The sequence below is a fragment of the Mugil cephalus genome, chromosome 7 (assembly GCF_022458985.1).
Source record: "Mugil cephalus isolate CIBA_MC_2020 chromosome 7, CIBA_Mcephalus_1.1, whole genome shotgun sequence".
NCBI lineage: Eukaryota > Metazoa > Chordata > Actinopteri > Mugiliformes > Mugilidae > Mugil > Mugil cephalus.
The window spans coordinates 26067745-26089378 of NC_061776.1; the positions used below are offsets into that span (position 1 = coordinate 26067745).

At 40.5% G+C, this 21634-nt stretch overlaps 2 protein-coding genes and 2 non-coding genes across 4 annotated transcripts; 2 read left to right on the forward strand and 2 right to left on the reverse strand.

Moving 5' to 3' along the window:
- The first annotated feature begins 6296 nt into the window (after nucleotides 1-6296).
- Nucleotides 6297-9255, forward strand: fitm1l (fat storage inducing transmembrane protein 1, like). The gene is made up of 2 exons (XM_047590476.1): nucleotides 6297-7406; nucleotides 8334-9255. Exons 1-2 carry the CDS (start codon nucleotides 7228-7230, stop codon nucleotides 9010-9012), a joined length of 858 nt encoding a protein of 285 aa, XP_047446432.1. The 5' UTR covers nucleotides 6297-7227; the 3' UTR covers nucleotides 9013-9255.
- A 934-nt stretch (nucleotides 9256-10189) lies between these two features.
- On the reverse strand, nucleotides 10190-18794 carry trnau1apb (tRNA selenocysteine 1 associated protein 1b). Its single transcript, XM_047590151.1, has 9 exons — nucleotides 18397-18794; nucleotides 16684-16781; nucleotides 15248-15347; nucleotides 14431-14483; nucleotides 13518-13646; nucleotides 12987-13103; nucleotides 11568-11868; nucleotides 11387-11429; nucleotides 10190-11195 (listed from the first exon to the last, which is right to left on the reverse strand). Exons 1-9 carry the CDS (start codon nucleotides 18430-18432, stop codon nucleotides 11059-11061), a joined length of 1014 nt encoding a protein of 337 aa, XP_047446107.1. The 5' UTR covers nucleotides 18433-18794; the 3' UTR covers nucleotides 10190-11058.
- A 573-nt stretch (nucleotides 18795-19367) lies between these two features.
- On the reverse strand, nucleotides 19368-19439 carry trnaq-cug. Its single transcript has one exon. It is a non-coding gene; the product is annotated as a tRNA-Gln (tRNA).
- A 1369-nt stretch (nucleotides 19440-20808) lies between these two features.
- trnaq-cug lies at nucleotides 20809-20880 on the forward strand. Its single transcript has one exon. It is a non-coding gene; the product is annotated as a tRNA-Gln (tRNA).
- The last annotated feature ends 754 nt before the right edge of the window (nucleotides 20881-21634 follow it).

Here is a 21634-nt window from a genome sequence, read left to right on the forward strand (position 1 = left end):
CCATCTTCTGTTGCATAAATAGATCACGCGGAGTATGTTAGAGTCTGTTTACTAACCACGCTATCAGTGGCATTTCCAGCCTGATAGCAGCTGTGCAGATAAAGACTCCATTTCTGACATGGTCATGGGGAAAAAATAAACACAACCAGACAAAGAACAGTAACTCATGTTTATTTCCTGTCAGACACACAGAGCTTTATAATGCACTCATGATACTGAGTATGGATACGTTGTGATGGAAATTATAAATAGAAACTACTGAGATGTCCACATGAAGTAGTATTTTTCTATACCAGTCTAGTACCAGTAAACTAATGGGATATTGCCAGGACTATAGCTACAATGTGAGTGTCCCCATACTACTCATCATAGAGCTCTGTCAGTACAAACACTGAAGCCTTTCGGTGGGAATGAACACGAGGGCTCCAGCATGCCCATCAGTGTCCTTCCTTTCTGGCTCTCTGCTTTGGAACTTTTTCAGCAGCAGGACAAAGCAGTGAAATCAGGCAGGCAGCTGTTTGTGTTGTCACTCACTGTTTTATAGAAGATTAGAAGCGAAATTCTACAGCTGACAGTTCATCTGACCAACTGGATAACACAGATAGCAGACACTAAAGGATCTGCACAGGTGACTATGTGGAACCAAAACTGGTCTCATTTAAACCATATTAAATTAAATTAGATGTGCTAATTCAGAAAACCGGCATGAAGGACACTGACAACTATCTTGTTTTACATACTAGACCTTCCAAAATGTTAGCACAAAAAGTATAGTATTTGATATTTGCTTGCAAGACTGCAATAAGAGATGCATATGCATGTAAGAGTAATACTGTATAAATAAAATACAGTAATGTTGTTGCTAATCAGGACCTGATGTTTGGTCTTCAGCATATTATGAGCATTCCTCTGATGATTTACTCTTGTGTCATTTCATTGCCATTGTTTTTTTGTGGTTGAATGAATGATCCTTGTACAATCCCTCATCAACCCAAGGATTGTTTTCATATCCTGTAAGACACATTAAAGCACTTGATGTGCAACACTTGCCATCTTTATATATTATTGTATGCTGTGTATGTTAGTTTGATGTCACTCAAGCCATAACTAGTCCCTCATGTATAACTGCAGTCCTACAGTGTATCAGTTCCTGTTGTTTCCACCATCACACATGACTCCTTACAACAAGCTACTGTTTTCCAAGACCACAGCAAGCTATAAATCTAGGAGCTGACTTAGGCACTACCATTCCTTTCCGTTGCTAGTGTGCTTTTATGCTGTTATGGAAAGATCCGCTTCTGGACCAGCTACAACTTTCCGACAGATGGCAGATCTTCAAACACTGATGTGATGCAGAATTCATAGTTGAATCACTGATTGCAACCCGCCCAGTCCCTAATGTTCTCTTTCAGATTCTAGACCAATGCACTTTGAGAATGACAGTAAACAGAAAATCCTGTGATGAAAATTTCTTCAAAACTTGTTTTTGTGTAAAACACTCAAATCTTGGCCTGTATCAGTTGGATAATTTGATAGTTGTATAAAATCTATTCCACTTGTGAACGATTTGATTTGTTTCAGGTATTCTTTTTAAAAACCCCTTTGAGTCTCAGATCTTTTTAGGGCCTTAGAGAGCTCTTCAGATCTTGGCATCTTGACACCGAACACTTCAAATAGCAAAGATAATGGCTGACCCTAGACAACCCTAGTGTGTTACTTACACTCTGAGGACATTGAGACAGTCATATTGCAGATCTTGCTTTGGGGGAGAAAACAAAACCCCATAAGGTAAATCATTATTTTTAACCCCAGAACACTAACATTATAAATAGTAACAACATCACTAACATCGGGTATATTTCAACCAATATAATAACCTGATAATTAGTTAGATAATAGTTGTAAGTACAACAACACATGGTAACTTGATGTGCTTTTATTTTCAGCCATAAAATACCTGTTAAATCAAAAAAGGTATCATGGGGATATCCTGTAAAAAAGGATTTAAAATTGGTGAAAGATTAAGGAATATTTAACAAATAACTTAATTTAACTCTGTCAAAACAAGTGCTAAAGTCTGGCCTAAACGTCAAACAACAAGCTGGAACTGCTTCAAGATTGTGATGGCGGCTCGAATACCAGTCGGCGAAGCAACAACGTGCTAACACTCAATTGGGCATGGCGCCGGCCGCTACGGCTAGCTAGCTCAGCCACTCCTGAGGCCCCAACTACCAGAGAAACGCTTACACTGAAGATGATGAAGACACAACATAATGTCCCAGAGATATTCAGTTGGATTTATGTCAGGTGAGTGTGGGGGCCAATCAGTGATATTAATTCCCTCATCCTCCAGGAACTACCGACATACCCTTGCCAGATGTGGGTAGACATTGTCATGCAGGATGGTATGGATTTCATCTTGATATGTAATGGCAGTCAGGGTGGTGTTGTCCTGTTTGTAGAGGTCTGGGTGTCCCTCCATGAATATGCCTTCCCAGTCTATCCCTGACCAACCACCAAACCTGCCATGCTGATGTTAAAGGCAGCATTCTCCACGCCTTCTCCAGACCACTTCATGTCTGTCATGTGCTCAGGGTGAACCTGCTCTCATCTGTTAAAAGCACAGGGTGGCAGACCTGGCAGACTTGCCAGTTCTGGTGTTCTATGGCAAATGCCGGTCGAGCTTCACAGTGCCAGGCAGGGAGCCCAGGGCCCACTAGAGGACGTTGGGCCCTAAAGGCCACCCTCATAAAGTCTGTTTGTGATTGTTTGATCAGGGACATTCACACCAGTGACCAGCTGGAGGTCATTTTGTAGGGCTCTGGCAGTACTCATCCTGTTCCTCCTCGCACAAATGAGCGAAGACGTTCCATGGCCCTACCCATGTCTTCTAGGCTTCTGCTCTTTAGGCTGTGCTGGCAGCAAACCTTTTGGCAATGGCATGTATTTGTAATGGCATTTATTTGTAATGGCATGTGACACCCTGGTGCAGTTGAACTGCCTGTGCAACCTCTGTAGGGTCCAGGTATCACCTCATGCTAGCAGTAGTGACAACTCCGACATGTCACTGGTCTGAAACAGATTATGAACCAGGTCAATATTACAAGTATTGACCCAAGAAGTTTAATTGACTTTTTGCTACACTCTGATTAAAATGTGTTCCTTTAGTTTTTTGAGCAGTGTGTATTGCTCTGTCCTTCCTGAGTGTTTTGTCTTTGGGCTAAACTAGTTTCTGCTTCAGTGTGTTACTGGGCTTCAAATAAATGGGAATGCAGTGTTTACTGAAAATCATCTTAGTTTCTCTAATACTCCAGCCATGCACGGAGTGATGATTTCTCCTCTCGTTCTTTTCCTCTCTGTCCATTCTTAGATATCTTTTTGGGTTTTTGACAAAAGCCCAGTTTCGATTTCCTCATGTTCTATGTTTGTTTTTGTTCCTCCTACTTATTTTCTGTGCTTGGTGCTTTAGGCTTCTGATGTCCCCCAGCTTGTGACAGGATCAGGACAGATTCCTCCAATTACAGGCGAGTATCTGGTTGGATACAGACCCTTGTCATGTGAGCACTCACGTATGTTCCTTTATCTTATCTGATAATGTTAGTGTTATGCTAAGTCACCAGAAAATGAATATGAATCAATAAAGACTATATTTAAAGGAGGTAATGATCTAATGTACTCTTTAGATGTACTTCACATTAAATTGTTCAGGACCCTCTTAGCTCCCTCCCCTCTGGAGTTATTTGTAATGTCACAGTTAATCCACAGAGTGGCAGTATTTTTTCAGTCTTTCATCACGCAAAACATGAGTATATTTTTTCTGTCTGTATGTTGGTGTCATATTGTTGTAGCATCCCTTCATAACCTGACAGATTACCATTTATCAATCAAGAGCTAATACAAGCAAAAGCATGTTTCAAAGCAAGGCAACTGGCCAACAGCAGTGTGTAGTCTTCGTTCAAGAAAACACAGAGCATCTCGTGAGTAGTGATAATACTTTTCAAGCGCACCTCTATCAGAACTACAATTCATCTCTTTAGATATGTTTTCTACACCAAAGACATATTGCTGGGCTGGTGAGTACCTCTATTGATCATCCAACTCGTCCAATTTCCAGTGTACCTATTGTTTTTTTTGTTTTGTTTTTTGCAATTTTGCAAGCCTACTGTACTTTGCCCTATTTACCTACTCTTTATTTGCAAAAATATCAAATATTTTAGAATGCATTTCTTATCTCTTCTTCTTCTAAAATATCCAATTATTACCCACTTGCTCCCCATAGCCTTGTTGTTTCAACTTCACAAGCATTGTCACCTCAGTGCCTGCAGATGTCAGCAGCATTGCAGAAACCAGGTGGCGTCATACTGAGCACATAAGATTGATCAGAACCAGACTACAGCTAATAATGGAATTGTCATTTTATGATCCTTATTATCACTTAACTTCAGCAAGTAGGAGTCCAGGATACAGCATCTGGTGTTCTACAGTGTGTTAGTTTAACAAATAAACAGGTCTTCTATTTAGCATTTTTTTGATTTTCAACTAATTCAGGTTTGCTTATTGTATATAGTGACACATTACAGCATAGCATGTTGTCTCAGGACCTGTTACCTGAAAGGTAAGACCTCATATATTATTAAAAGAAATCCACCCTCGTGTTTATGTTCTAAACGTGTCAATGTAAGAGGACAAACTGAATGTTATTGAACACTGCTGAAAATAGACATTGTTGCAGTTAGTTCATCATACAGCTGAACTGTTAATGGTGGTTACATTTGGTCACTCACCAGGACAAGTTGGATGTTTCAGTCATCTGTAATTAGTTATTGTTGGCCATTTTATATTTATTCTTTTCACCAAATTTATTATGTTTAGGGTTAGGACAGGTTGGACAGGTTAGGACAGCCAGCCTGTCCTTTCAGCTTTCAGCTACCTTTTCAGCTGTTGATTCATTACATAGCTTTTTCGAGCTGAAGGAAGGTTTTTAGTTCAAAAAAGTTTTAGATACTGCCATATTTTTTGTTGCCTGAGCTGTTTACTTTATTCAGAAAATCATTGTATAATGAATATGGTCTTAAAGGTGCAGAAATAAGTTTTATAATAATAAATAAAGTACATTTTGAATTATTCTTCGGGAAATTCCTGTCTGAGGTCTGAAACCCAAGGATGTCTTTACTGCAGGGGACAAAAAAGAAGAAGAAGAAACACACAGTATAACAATAGTGCCTCGGTGGGTTGCGCCGTGGCCGTAATTAACTAAAACCATGATATGGCTCTGAATCTGAGCAGAGCATATTCAGAATTGAACCTAGCTCAACATTTCAAAAGCATTATCAGCTCAACTTGGAGCGTCCTGCCATCATTCACTGCTCCAACAGCCAGTGGGCTTCACCCATCATTTGCAATGATTAAATCAGCTTTGGTGTATTCTTACTGACTTGGCAGCAAGGGAGTACTGGGACTCCAAAACAGTTGTGACTCATCAGAGAATGGACATGAGCTTTTTGATAGTGTCCTGTTGTCAGTGGGGGTCTTTGGGTCCTATGGGGGGGTGGGTTGAAGGGAGGGGCCTCTGTGGATCATCCCACAGATACTTGATCAGTTTGAGATCTAGTGAATTTGAGTCCTTTTTGAGCTCATCCTAAACTGTGTGTGTGTGTCTGTACCAGGTTGCATCCTGCTGCCATCAAGGGGTGTCATTATTGTGGGGTGGGGGTGTCTGGTCTGGTCTAGGTTGGTGCTACGTGTTTAACTAGCATCCACATGAGTGCCAGGTCCAAACGTTTCCCAGCAGAACAATGAATTGTAACAAGATGATATTCACTCGGTGGATTTTCCTCCATCTGACAATTAATCTGACAGAAAAAATATAGAGTTTTAGTCAGATTACATCATTTTCTGATAGCCCCAAGAAATGCAGGTACATTACATTTGTTGGTATGATGTAAGATAATTTGCATTTAGATAAGTATAATAATTCTGTATATATAAATAAAAAAACTTTGTAGGAGTAGACACAATTGCACAAGATGCAAGTGGACACAGTTGCTTTGGTCTATTAGGGTCTACAAAAAAACAACGACAGAATAATAACAGTAAATGTGCGTAAACTGTGTGTTGCTACACTGATTGACAGAGACAGACCGCGGCAACAGCTGAGTCTGAACCCAGATATAGTACAAAGGTTAATGCTATTAATACACATGAACCCACATAGAAGCGTACACACACACACGCAGATGAAACTTTTATTTCATACTACTTGTCCAACTTACTCTCAGCCTCTGTGATTTGTGATTAAGGTAAAATTAGAGATTAGAAACAATATCTTATACATTTTAATGCCAAGGAATGTGTGTCATTGATTCAACCTTCAGTCCCCTCAGTAGGAGCAATGTGACACCTTTAAGGCTGTGAGAACACTGTATTTTTATGTGTGGGTCTTGGATTGGGAGGGTGTCAGTGACGGAGAGAAGGGCAGAGTTACAATGGAGATGGTTCGGGTATTCTGAAGACACAACTGTTGGACGTCTTGGGGGGAAGCAGTGGATGTTGTATTTCTGCAGAACCAATGCTGGGGTAGCCAATGACGGGCACTCTGCTGAAAGAAAACAGCAATTACAAACTGCTGCACTCCGTCAGAGCGGAGGTCATTCACTTCTACTGAGAGGAAAAGCTGTGAGCAGATAGGATATGCTGCTCTGAGTCAGCAGAATGCCTTCTGGACTGAAGAGGCTGGATTTCATGGTGTGCACATATTGGGAGTCTGTGGAATTCTAGAAGCCAGTTGTCACTGTATTCATGTTATACAGTTGACTGGGTGCGCATGGCTGCAGCTCACACCAGTGGACTTAGCTATTCTTACTGCACCACAACCAGCTTTGGATTTATGCATCATCAGTGCACCAATGGATTTCATCTCATCCAAATTTTGGAACAAATAGATTAGTTTATTTAGACTTTTGCTGCATTCTGGATAGTATTGGTGAGCATGAATATTGTCTCTTGGAATACATAAGACACTGAATTGTTCCTATTTTCAACTATGTCTGTGCGCAGTTACTAGTTTTAAGTGCATTCTGTAGAGGATTACAGCTTTATCACAAGACATCGAATGGTGTTAAATCTGAGGCGGATAATCTACACAGAACCCTGCTGCCCTCAGAGCAAGCAGCAACTGACTTTCATAAATTAGTTTATACCTGATAAGAGCTTTGGTCCTGGGTCCAGATGTTCCTCAACACTGTTCTCGTGGTCCTGACGGACCTGACAGCCAGGTTTCTGGGTAACACCATGTTCCGGCAGCACTTCCACCTGTTGTTGTCAGCAGTTGTGATGTTCGGCCCTGCACTGAACCTTTGGGTGTCTCAGCACAGTGTCTTTGCCAAGAGAACCCACTTCCTGTACAGGTGAGACTACTTCCTGTTAACAATCGTACCATTTAACTGCAGGCCTCCAGAGACCCGCTCAAAGAATACTTTGTGCGTTGTTCAAAGGAAGCCAATGAAATGGAAATTGGAAGTATTTTAATTGTGTGGTTTGTTACAAGTTGAGAACAAATGTCCTGCTGAATATGTTTTATCATCTGTGTTGAATTGATGACATTATAAGGAAAAAGCCTTCGTCATTTCTCATTATTTCCCAGGATGACCTTAAGTCAACTTGAATGTCCCTCTCCTGCAAGTGTCCCCACTTTCTGGCAGTAGCTGTGTTCCAATTCCAAACTATCTTATAGTGTGGTAATGCAGTATGTACTGATGCCCGGTAAACTATTTTGGTGGTTGATAATCTATACTATAAATGAACACACTACGCTTCTCCTACTGATACGAGGACACATTTGGAGTCATATTTCTGCCCGCCTTATGAGGCAAGTCAATTATTCAATGTTTTTAGTAAGCTCTATTTAGTCCACCAGCTCCTGAAAAGAAATCTGTCTTTAGCAGCTAAACATTTCACTGGACAACAATTTGCTGAACAACGAAACTAAGACATAAATGTATTTATAAATAGATACCTATCACTAAAACTGCATCTATTTAGGCGAATGAAAACTGATCTAGTTACCGTAATGTTTCTACACATGTGCAATTGTTTTTGTCCCCCAGCTGCAACTGCTTGGTCGCCTTTAAGGTTTAAAACATGACAATAGACAGAATAGTGACTTGTAGTACCACAGTAGGCCATAAAGAATAGCAGCAAAGCTGACTCACTGCACTGTATCTAACTTGCATATATGTGTGGCTGCATGGGAAGGTCTATCTCTTTTCCAATGCTGCCTCTCTCCTCCAGTCTCTAACATTAAAACTCTCTAAAACTCTCATCTCTCCTCCCAGGATATTCTTGCGCTCTGGTTGGGGTTGGACCTGTGTCTTTGCCGGCTCATTCATCTTCCTCCTTTCCTTCTCCATCCGTCGGTCCCTATCACTCTCCATCCGCCACCTCTCCAGACTGGCATTCGCTGGAGGACTGTGGCTTGGTTTCTGTAAACTCCTGGACCTCCTGGAGAACACTACAGGAAGCTGCTACAAACTTCTCCACGACGGCCCACAAGTGATCAACGGGCAACCTCTGCTGGTGCTGCAAGAGGGGGAGAGCAAGTCAGAGTGTCTCAAGGCTGGGATGTTGTGGAGGGGGTACGAAGTTTCAGAAGACGTCTTCCTCCTCTGTCTTTGCTGCCTGCTGCTGGCAGAGGAGATGTCTGTGTTTGGCCCTTATCTGAATCTGGGTGGGGTCTCAGATGCCCCTATGAGGATCCTCTTCCTGTTCTGTGTTCTCCTGCTCAGCCTGTGGATCTTTCTGTTGCTCTGTCTCTTAGCTTATTTCCCTCAGTTCCCTACCCAACTGATAGGGGGTGCTCTGGGCTACCTCAGCTGGAGGGGACTGTATCAGGGCTGGTACCGCCTGGGGCCCAGCTGGTACTGCCCTGGCAGGCCTGGTCTAGGACTGCTCAACATCAAGACCAGTAATTCACAGTCAGATAATGGACAGCCAAGCCTGAATCACTGCAACTGAAGAACAGAAAACATTTTAACACAAAAACTTTAATGAAGAAATAAAGAAATGGACAAAGAATACTTTTAGAAGATGTTTGGTAATTGTGCAGGAAACTGGGTCTTGTGATGCATGCCAGTGAAGCAAATACACATTTAGTCATGAAGGACAGCTGTTGCCCTGTAGAGAAAGACCAGCACTGTTACTATACCAACTCAGGCCAACACTTGACACTAAATAAACTGACTCCAGTTCTTTCCTATAGCCTCTTTCCAGTCTTACAATTTTTCTCATTCGATCAGATCCATTGCTGTCTCATTCAATTGGTGATTCAAAAAAATAGAATTGCTTGATAATGATAATTGTGATTCTGGTTACACAACTGACTTGACCTTTAAATACAGTATAAAACATGGGACAATATGCAAATAGATAAACAAACACCATGTCCACACACTGAATGTACATTTTAATTAGCCTCTGTGAGGCTATATTTAGCTAAAAGGCTAATTTTGAATGCTAGCATGCAAATGTGTAATGTTTACTCTCTTCAGCGTTACACTTTAGCTTTCTACACAAGTTTAATGGGTGATGTCATTAGTTTTAATCGTAAACCAAGAGACTAATGTTGTGCTAATGAAAAAGTCAAAAAGAGAAATAAAGACATGTTTAGCACAAGGAATAGTCAGTGGGCATAATGATAGATGAATGTCAACAGTGGGAATCCATCCAGAATTGCCACCAATAATTAGAAATTAACATTATAATTCATTTTGTTAATAAACTCCCAGAAAATAAAGAGAACCCCATCGACTAAAGAGCTATCTTTATTTGCCTGATTTAGTTCAAAGTAGATGTGAAAAGTTATTAAATATGTAAAATCTTTGCTCAAAATCTTAACACAATCAAAACATTGATGCATTTTCTTACTGACCAATCACTGGGGATGTAAATACACTAATCATGAAGGTAGTTTGTCTAATAATTTGATTTAGGAACACGAAAACCTTTCCCTACCAGCCTTAGCTGCACTTTCTGTTTAGAGCTTCTGAGTTTAGCCAACATGCTAAACTAAGCAGATGAACATGCTAGTGTGTATTATAAAAGGCTTCAACTGATAGTGGAGAAAATGAAGGTGTTGATGCCACAGAACCAACATGCAGACCAACAGTACCACACAGACTCACAAGAGGCCACATTCCTTCCAAATCTGTTTTATTGATAAAACTTCTCCAGAAAGAAAATATATAATTATATTTCAGCCATCAAACAGCAGAAAATAAATTCTACCTTGAAACCTGACACAGGACACCAGCTGTCGACCTCACAAAATCCTTTCATACAATTTGTCAACAGTTTCATAAAAAGATACAGCTTCTTGTCTGGAAAACAGATACATTACATTTCTGGATGATTCCTTTTGGGTAAACTTCATCATCTTCCCATGCTGCTCACACCAAGATACAAGTGATACAAATTTAAAAACAAAACAAAAAACGGAGGAAAATCCTTCATTAAAACAAGAAAGACTGATATCCTGCATGTACACATGAATTCTAATGGCCATCCTGGACTGACAGGAAGTACATGACAAAAAACAATCAAGGCATAGTTTTAATTTTTGTCTTCAGAAGACAATCTCTTCTTAACCAGTCAAAGGCCATATTAATTGAGCAACACTAGCTTTTGCTGGCCATTACAACAGAGATCAACAAAAATGACTGACATCATCTCATGGTGAAGTACTGGCACAACATCCAACAGCTTTTCTGTGCCGGTCAACTTCAGCACTTTATTCTTCTGGACCTGGTGTATACAGATAGAGTGGACTACACAGTGACTTCACTGATTATTACCAACATGGTAAACATTACAGTTAAGTCGGTGTCTGTGAATTTAATGTTAAAAGAGAAACAAGTACATCTGTACTGACAGCCTTGGGTAAGTCAGACAGACACTCAGGCTGGCCTTTATGAAGTGTCAACGTGGTGTTAGATTCTGGGAGTAGAAAATCATTTAAAAAATGACTCATCTGAGGAGAGGGAGAGGAAACTAAATGAGAAGTTATCAAGAGAGAGAGGAGATAGGGGAGTCAACAGAGTCCAGAGGCTCCCAGTGACAGTTCATCATGGCATCATAAAGCTCCTCGCTGCGCTGCATAAAATCCTTGTTCCACACCTCCACGTCACATTCAGGGATGGGCTCTGTAGAACACCAACCAACACATCCACAGAATACACAGTCAGGACAAAATAACAATTCAAAAACAAATCAGTGGTCACATTAGACAGAAAATTCATTGCACTTGACTGCACACACTGCTTAACACCGAGTTGCTGTGACAGTAGCAGGCGGCAAGAAATATTTTTTCATTCTAAAGCAAACAAAGTCTCACCTTCTACATTATCGTCCTCTACGTCTTCAGCTTCCTCGTGGCTCTGCCGGAGAATGACATGACTCATTAGAAAATAGTTTTGCGAATGTCTGACACCATCTGAGAGGATCAACGTATCTTGGACCAGTCTGGACTCTGACACACATTAAACTGATGAACACAATAGAGAAATGTGCCTCACCTCTACAGCTCCTGACATGTCAGTGGACATGGGTGGCATCCCCACAGGAGGAGGCGGCATCATGTGGCCTGGTGGAGGGTATCCATAGGGAGCGTAGTTGTAGTTGTAGCCACTGTTGTAGGAACTGTTGTAGCCACTGTTATATCCGCTGCTGTTGTATCCACCGTACTGGTCATAGCCCCCCCACTGAGGGTAATAGCCCCCTTGCCCGGTTTGGCTGCCATAGTAACTGGACTGAGTCTGGTTGTAGCTGCTATTGTAATTTTGGCCCTGGCTCCCATGGTAGCTGGTCATCTTCTGGCTGCAACACAGACACACAACAACGACTCTTTAACACTAGTGAAGGGCAAAAGACAGAGTGTTTCAGATGTTTCGAAGTGGATTTGAAAGGCTAAATTTGTAGAATTAAACTGAATTTAAAATGTATTGATAGATGGTTCTAGGTGCATCTTTCATGGCTTACTGTTAGTTACAATTACATCATGATCAACACTACCAGCCGTACCATTCCTCCCCTGCCAATGTACAGTTTGTGACACTTCTGGATCCACTCAGTTGGGAACCGAGTTTGCCAATCGAATTGTTTGGGTGGGCAGATGAGTAACAACTGTGTAGTCATACATGCACTTTTGGATTTATTTTCAACAAAACAGCTCTGATTAGGACTATCTGGTCGAGTCCAGAGGTAGTTTATTTTTCTCCATTTTGGTTCTAAATTTAGCCCATAATTAAATCCAGATTTCTAGTTACCAGACTCATATCCTGAGACTGGCTACGTCAGGTTATTAAAGTGCAATAATCAAACCCAGTTTTGAGGTTTATTTTCACACAGTGTAACTTTATTTCTGTTAAATTTCAAGCAGTTTGTGAGTGTTTGCATCTAAAGATTAGAATTCAATACTAGTACTGTTGGGTATTAACTTAAAAACAAGGGGGAAAAAAAGATAAAGCTACCAAACAGAAGGCAATTCATCAGCCACTTCATCCACGTATTTCACTCTTTTTAAAATGCAACAATCAGAAAACTACTTATGCCCTTTCCAACCATTGTTTTGATTTTTGGGCTTGTAGGTGTGATTTTAGCCTTAAACTTTATTCCAAAATGTCACAACATGTACAACTACACAGATGCTCACAAGCTCGTCGACACAAAGATAAAAATGAAACATAACAGAGTGGCTTTCCACATGCAAGATTATGGTTCTCACTCAGAAAGTGTGATGTCTTAAAAAACATACAACACAAACCGATGGATAAGGACTAAAGAACAAACAAACAAACAAACAATAAATAAATAAAATGTGCAGTGGTGTAGTGTGAATTATAAGCATCTATGAAGGTCTATTCTGTCTGGTTTTCCATCCATCAAGACCAGTAACCTACTTATGTCTAGTCTACATACATTGGTCTGTATCTTACCTCTTTGCTACAGCGATACTGAGTCTGAGTGGCTTTCCGCCCAGCATCGTACCCTGGCACTCCTCGATCGCCTTCTTCTGCTCGGTCTCCTCCCCAAACTTGACAAAGCCGTAGCCTCTGCAGGTCAAACGACAGTTACGCCTCCTCTACCCACCAACACACACTCTACACTTGGCATTTAATAGCCACTTATAATGAGAAACAGAATATAATGGGTATTATTATGGTAGAACTGAAACTTGTTGTTTTACTTTTAACATGAGGTAGCATCACTTGAATTGTGAGTTGCTCTTGCTTAGCCTATATGGGGAAAACAATAGTTTTAGCATAAGACGGCAAGAAAAACATTTCTTCAGCCTTTTGTCGAAAATAGATGAAGAAGCACTGGAGGTCAACGTCCACAACACTGCTATGCAAATAATTATCAGACCACAGAAGACAAGAAAAACATTTTAAGGCATTATTTCTAACAATATGTTAACTCTTCTGAAGTTACACTGCTGCCCTATCCACCTCTAGGAGCTGACATACCTCGAGTATCCATACTGGTCAGTGACTACTTTGGCTCCTTTGCAGGAAGGGTATTTCTTAAAAACTTGATGCAGCTGAAAGTCGTCCACCTCAGAGGCCAAGTCGCCCACGAACACTGAGAACTCCGGCCTGGGAAGAGCAAAAATATCAAAAATAAATCCAACAAATCAGCCACTGATCATTATCAGCCGACATGCCACCTAAATAGTTTGACCGGCCAGCTCGATAACAGCTGAACAAACGTGGTGATCTAATGACACAAGGATCGCAAGACACACAAAATAGCACACTGATATGTGGGCTGATGTGCGATGTCCTGCCCAGTGAACCACAGCAGCAGAACAAATCGGCCTCCAGCCTCCAGGGAAATACACCAACTGGCTCCTTTTTTTGACAGGATAACAAAAGCTCCAGCACCACGAGTCTACTTGTGTGCACCATGAAGATGTGGACAGCGAATGACGAGAAGAAGCCTCGAGGTAAAGAATAAGTAAGGGGATAAAGAATCTCCCTTTTTGTTCTTTCTGTCAGTGTACCAGAATTTATTTTTGTGACCCTCTTTTCAAACTTAGTGTTCTGTGGACATTCTTTTCTTTTAACTAAACATGTAGACAGACAGACAGACATAGAGATAGATAACTCCAAAGGAAACACTACTATATTTGTTCTGTTTTTGGTATCGGCCAATAAAGATGCAGCTGCATGGCTACGTTTAGCAAAAATCCTAGAGTTGTGTTAAACAAAAAGTCTAGTAGAAGCTTGATATTTTAAAGTTACAGATAACGGCAGGCAGCTTTAGATCTTCTACTTACATTTAACAATAAATACAGTCAAACTCACAATGAACACTTAAAAAGGGATCAACTTCAAAATCACAAGTGTTCACAACAGTCACGTTCTCATCCCATCTTACCCTGCCTCTGGCCGTTTCCCGTAGGTGGCATAGTTTAGCTTAAACTTCCGGGGCTGCACAGGGAGAGAGAAAACACACACTCAGACAACCTCAAACACCAAAGACATGTAGTATAGCACTGATATTGCTGGAAATAAAGACTGGAGTTATTATGGTTGTTGTTATTTGGGTTTACATACCTCCACCACCCAGACCAGCCTTTAGCCCATTCCTCAGTTAGTTCCTACCAGAGACTCTATTCACCAGCTTCAAACAAAGTGCATTCATGTGTACAAGCAGCCTCTTAGCCACCGTCAGCAGCACATACAGGCCGGTGAACAGGGGAGCCCAGTAGCTTGGCCAGGCCACGCGGGCAGCAGCATTTCAAGTAGAGTAGTAAGCAGCTAAAGCTCACAGCTTCACACAGCACATTTTCATGTTTTCTTTACATCACCAGACCAAAGCTTCTTTAAAAAGCCAGTTTAAATAGACTTGGAAAGTACAAATACAGTTATCTGCTACAGCTATCAAATAACAATCTGGTGTGTTTACAATGCAAAATGACAACCTAGTGTCATATGGACATAGAAATATGCAATAAAATGATGTTTCTGATATACAGCAGGACCAAGACTAGTGGAGCTCCACTATCCACAGTCAAACGATAAAATACTGCTTAATAACACAAGTCTAATACTGGAAAGAAAGAAGGAGGACGGTATTAAATTGTCAATAATATATGTATATTTATGGAGAAATGATAATTACACATATTGCTGTAAGGCTTACAACATCTATATGAATTTAAAGAATTTTGCAGTTTAACAGTGGAACTGACCGGATTTGATCCTGGAACCAGTTTTCCGTTGAGCTTTTGAACGCAGCGGTCTACACTTGCTTCATCTGCCAGCTCCACAAAACAGTATCCTGCTGAACCACTGCAGGAGAGGACAGAAATGTTAGCGCCAAACAGTGAGAAACTATTCTGTAAAAACTCTTGTCTAGAAAATAAAGTCCCTATGGGTGTGACCGCTTTCATAGTTAACAAACAGCATAGTGCCTTGTAATAAAGCAAGCAAAATGAAGTTCAACAGTTACTGTGGTGGCCATCAGCTTGACAACGAGTGCTGGTGAAGGCAGTATTTTACTGTGGTTAAATTAAACACTACTGCTGACTCTGCACCAATAATATTGGCCTGCTAAAAAAAACATACATCAGGGTTTCCCATGCAATGTTAACATGTGAAGCTATTTGTGTTGTTCACTAATAATAATAATAATGATAATAACAGATGTTAACACCACTTTTTGAAACCCGATGTTTGTCCTCTAGATTTTTTAGACCATGGAGATTTACAATTATTTAAAGAGAGGTGGTCAAAACACAAAGGAAACATCTCGAGATCTACCTTAACTTCATAAGCGCTAGCCAGCAAAATTAGATTGAAAGTCAACTGTTTACTATAAATTTGATTTATTCACCAATACTTCATTTAATTTTACATATACTCCTCAATAGAATGCCAAAAGTCAGGATCAACAGCTTATGTTTAGTAGTCACGTATAGAGATTTCACAGGCTGCTGCTATTTGTCACTGTTACGCGTGGCCAGGTAGCTCCACACCTAGAGTGTTGAATGCTGCCGTTTCTCCTCTCTCTCTCCTCTCTCTTCCCTTCTTCAAAGGCTGGTAGGCATTTTCAATCAAGTAGGGGATAAAAAGGAGTAGAGGGGCCAGCTCTCTCTCATTCTGGGGCAGCAGCAGCAGGGGAAGGTTTGCTTTCTTTCTTTTGAATAAGTTAACCCTTTGTTTTTCCTCTGACCTTGATGGCAGAGTTTTCTCATTTTAGTTTGGGTTGGAGACTGCCGGTAGTCCTGTTTGGCATTTTTGTTTTAGGTTATACCTTTCTTTTAATTAGTGGGGAAAGCACAGGGTGCGACGGCCTATTGCGTGGCTGGCCCTGTGTTCCCCTCTTTTGTTCCTTTTGGCTGGGGTCTCCATCTTGTTTTGGTTTATAACTTTATGGGTTAACCTTTTTTCCTTTTCTTCCCCAGTGTAAATTTTTCAATAAAGTTTCATTTTTTGGTAACCATGAAATCCTTGTGTGGCGTCCTTATATGTTGTGGTCTCATTGAGCCTTGTATTACTTTAATTTTATGAGGCCGTAACAGTCACTATATCCAATATCCACGTTACTGGCCATATCCACTGCGCAACACGTGAAGAAAACAGAACAGTCTGCAAAGCTCTGACACAGACGCTGAGTATATCGTACCCTGTTATCCTGTGAGTAATGATCTTCACTCCAAACGGTGACTCTCCCATAGCACTGAAGGCCTGCTTGATAAAGTTCTCGTCCATGTATGGGTCCAGCTACACACAAGAGTAAAGAAACATTACATGCCATCCATTAAACTTTAACCAAACAGGCATAACCATTTTCAATTTTAATTTTAATATGGCCATGCCAATACAAGTAAGTATAATTGAAAGTTTGATTGTATTATTACTTTTGTTTTTACTCTGACAACATGTAGACAATTATATTGCTATTGTACAATTACACTTTCAAGTTGACATAATTACTTTGATATAGGCATCTGGAGACTTGCAAAAAACAAATGGCTAGATATCTGTGAAAGTTCCCCATAATTTATGTCACGGAATTTCAAACTGAAACAAGAGCAGCTGGACTTGTAGAGTTTCTTGAAGATGTTTCACCACTCATACAAGCAGCTTCTTCCGTTCTAAAGGACTGATGGAAAGTTGATGTTTAAATAGGAACATGGGTACTATCCACAGTTCATGCTTCTGTATTAAATGGTGCAAAAGCAATTAACGCAGAAGAGGCGCAGATCCCTATGCAGATCCTCACTCTGCAGCTGACGTGCACCTCCTGGAAATGTGACTATGAGCTGTGATTGGTCCGCTTGGTAGAAGAGTGTTTCAGCTTTAGTATTTCCGCCAGATTCTCCAATTCTTGCGATTTTCAAATTGACTGTATTGAATCGATAACAAATTGGTAAGGTTAACTGAGCAGGTTTGGAGATAGAAATTTGTATGAGTTTTGTTTCAACCGCCATTGTTGAAAGTGAAGCAGAAAGCGGAAACAAAAATTAACCCGACTGGCAAAAAAAGACACGGCGCCATCTAGCGGTTGGGTGGCGTTGTTACAGAGCGAGACTGACGAGGCACAAGTAAGAATGTCTCACACGGCGCAGGCTCCATGCGTAGGTCACCGCAGTACTATAAATTCATCTTTAGGATGCCCTGACCCCCCAGGTTAACAGTCCCTGGTCATGCCAGACAGGTGAGCACCACAGATGAAGGTGAATCCACTTTCCAACACATCATTCTTGTGTTGTAGTGTTGTAGGTAGAAACATTTTATTTTTGACAATATACTCTTTGAATCGTGACGAAGCGATCTGACTCACTGAGCTAGTGCTCTTCAGACCATTCAAACAAGTCGACTAGCTTCAAGCCGCTCATCATTTTTGTATTTTGACACACCGCTAGAAAAAAACGTCTCCCGGGGAAACGGAATCTGACTCGAATTTAACAGAGACGATCTTTCACAAAACCAACATATACAACGCTTGAAAATAGTGCAACTTTGTGTGCAGATTTCAATTTCAAATTCAAAATCTGCACACAAAGTTGCACTATTTTCAAGCGTCGTACATGAACTTAAATCAGCTGGTAATAAGTGAATCGGTAAGTTTAACATATGCCGTGCTACACCGATGAGTATAGTAGCAACAAGACATGTTTGGAGAACAATTCGACCACGAACGCCAATATTTGAGTGTCTGTGAGATCCCACACCGAAGCAATTTCAACTGTGCACTTGAAAAAAGGTTTAGACCGACTTTCTAAAACGGGTTACATACATAGACAGTATATTTCTGGCTAACATAGCTAGCAACAAGGAAGCATAGTTAAGCTAACCGCTATACGTAGAAAGAAACACAAGATTTCAAACATACATCACCCATCCAAAGGCTTGTCTGTCTGTTAAACATCTTGAAAAGTGTAGTCGACGTCGTGGAAAGATTTGTCGAAATTCGACTGTGGTGCAAAAAATGACAAAATGTTAAGATTCTCCACACGTTCTCGAGCAACACACCGATTCCTTGTTCCGCTTCCGACCGTACTTCCGGTAGATTTGTTTTACTTCAAATTAAAATTGCCCTGCACAATCGTCAAAAAATTCCCTTACTGAACAATCAGCCGCTCTTCACAAATCATTTGAAATAAGACCGACAATATTTCTGAGCTAAAGGACAACCACGTAGAATGTCTGTAATGCTTTGTCATACATGAATACTTTACAGTACTTTGCGCATTCTAAACTGTCCCTAGTTGTGAGTGTGAGTACGAATGGTTGTCTGTCTCTCTCTGTTAATCCTGCGACAGACTGAGACTTGTCCAGGGTGGACCCCGCCTCTCGCCCAATGACAGCTCGGATAGGTTCCAGCAACCCCCGCGACCCTAGTGAGGATAAGAGGTTATAGAAGATGAGATGTGGCATATGCCAGCATTTTATAGATAACTGTGCGTCATTCTGTTTTCCCCATCTCCCCTGATTCTCCAGTCTTTAGCAATAGAACTACCTTTTCGGCAGAAAGTAAGCGCAGCAGCCTGTTTTCTAAGGATGACTGTCCAGTGTTTTATGTCACCATCTAGTGGCAGTCACCTGCAATTTAAGCTCTAGGCTACAGGGACATTTTAATTGATAAAGTGGATAATGTGAAATATCATTAACTTAATAAAACCTTTTCTGATGCTGTGTTAGATATTTGGTGTGTTCCTGTCAGACATAATGCAGTGCCAAGATATGAATTTAGATGGGTAGATTCAGAGTCCAACAAATTGTAATCCGTTTCCATAAACGGTATGTTACTTTACACAATCAGTCCGGAAATGCAGACATATGTCATGGATTGATCATAAAGGAAGGTCCCACCGAGATTTGAACTCGGATCGCTGGATTCAGAGTCCAGAGTGCTAACCATTACACCATGGAACCCTACTATAGGCCTTGCGTTGCGTTGACAAATCATAATTTTTCCTAGAAATATTAAAATTACGTAAATGTATAGAAAAGTATAAAAGTAAAATATAAAAGCAGCGACTTTTGAGACTACAACCCCTAGCAGATGAAGTGGTGAATATATTTCGGATCGACTGGTTTTAGTAACAAAAGAAGTACTTTCTCTCACAAGCACATTGTAGTTCTCAGTAATAGGACTTTCAAGAGACTGAGCCGAAAATTGCGATTGCTCCGAAAAATAAACCACACAAGCATTTTTTTTTTATCAGTGTATCATTACTAATCTATATTTTTTTCCACACGTATCTGACAGTCAATTCATCTATTTAAAGTACAAATTATTCACCCCTTATTGTGAAATGTATCCAGAATGAATGCCTAAATTCATTTAATTCAATATCATACAAGTATTTATCTGTTGTAGCTAATTTGTATTAGATTACCTTTTAATGGAAAACGAACAGTTTTCTTAATGGTGTCAGCGTGTTCATTCTTCTGAAAAACCACCATACGATTTCTTGTTCTCAATTTAAGCTATTTATTCAAAAATGTATTGGAATATAGAAATTCATGCGCATGGACCTTGTCTGTTCAGTTAGTATTGGCCAACGTCCCAGAGAATGATGATTTTCAGTAGTTTCACACCATTTTAACAGTTTCAACAAAATAAATATGATTGGTTGGCTTCAGGTGAGGAGGAGTCGTGGTTTAGACTTAACTCTCCCATCGTTGGTGGACGGTCGGTCGCGACCCTTGGCCACTCAGGTCCCCCAATCCCCTGGGACAGCGCCCTAGAAAGAAGAGAAAGTCCTTCCTACCTGTTCCTCCCTGACATAGACCTCACATGCTCTGTACCGCGTTCATCATGTGACTCCCTCATTTGCAACTTTTATCACTTCAGAACAGCTCCTCGTTGTTCTCTATTTTGTCTCTCAGAATCGCTGTATGTTTCCTTCTTGCTCTGTCCTAGTCAGCTGATTACTACTTTCTTAACATGTATCAACCCTACGCAAGTAAACTTAAACGGGGTTGATGCTCTTGACCCTCCCATTATCTATGACCTCGTTCTTTATTTGATTATATGAATGTTAATTATGTTAATATTCACGCTTCTAAATACAACCTAGAAAATCTCAACTGATTATCACACATCTAGACAAATATCAACAAATAATTCTACCAATAGCTTCCATGTTATGTGTCCACTGACTCCAAACTGCTGAATGGTACTACTACATTGGACAAATCGGACACACTCCTTGCATTACGGCGTCCTTCAAGAAATAGTTGAAATCGCCAGATTTCCCACCGACAGTGAATGCAACCGACGAATCGCTCTCGTCCTGGTTCCATGGTGTAATGGTTAGCACTCTGGACTCTGAATCCAGCGATCCGAGTTCAAATCTCGGTGGGACCTTCCTTTACTAACCATGTAAAAAAACAAACAAACAAAAAAAAAACCATCAATTATAGCGGGGACAGGTACCAAATGCTTGGATGATATTGAATGAAATCCATTTAGGCATTCACTCTGGATACATTTCACAATAAAGGGTGATTAATCTGTTATTTAAATAGAGGACCAATGATTAATAGACTGGGTGGAAATATAGATTATAAATAATACACTGATAAAAATAAAAAACTGTTTATTTATTTATGTTTACTGCTTTTACACACTATTTCATCTTGCAAAAATGAGGTCTCCTCTTCCAAGCTTGTGCGGTTCATCTTTCATAAGAGTCGCAGTTTTCAGCTCTACATTTTGATGGGGTGATCAAACAGATTAAAAACTGCTTTAGCTGATTTGCTCTTCCCACATCCCCCTCAATGAGGCACCTCTCTTGGAGCTGCTTCCTGTGATGGTCCTCATCCCCTCCCACACCTCTTTCATGTTGTTGTTCTGCATCTTTTGTTCAATTTTCCATCTGTACTGCTCTTGGCCAGCTTAAGCTTGACTTCCTTTTTTACCCACTTGAGCTCCTGTGAATCACCATCTTTAAAGGCCTTCTTCTTCTGGTTCAGAAGGCCCTTGATGTCGCTGGTTATCCAGGGCTTGTTGTTGGCAAAGTGTACAGTTCTCACTGGAACAGCAATGTCAGGACAGAATTTTAAATAGTCCATAATAGTGAAAGTAAGAGCATTTCCACACATACAGTGGGAAGGGAACT

Bases quoted from the DNA above. Each gene is read 5' to 3' on its own strand.
- fitm1l (XM_047590476.1), top strand. From the start codon at position 7,228: ATGTTCCTCAACACTGTTCTCGTGGTCCTGACGGACCTGACAGCCAGG. The intron at 7,407-8,333 runs GTGAGACTACTT...CTCTCCTCCCAG, and splicing joins AGAACCCACTTCCTGTACAG to GATATTCTTGCGCTCTGGTT.
- trnau1apb (XM_047590151.1), bottom strand. From the start codon at position 18,432: ATGTTTAACAGACAGACAAGCCTTTGGATGGGTGAT. The intron at 16,782-18,396 runs GTATGTTTGAAA...TCTTGTGTGTAG, and splicing joins CAAGCCTTTGGATGGGTGAT to CTGGACCCATACATGGACGA. The intron at 13,104-13,517 runs GTATGTCAGCTC...TTTGACCTGCAG, and splicing joins GACCAGTATGGATACTCGAG to AGGCTACGGCTTTGTCAAGT.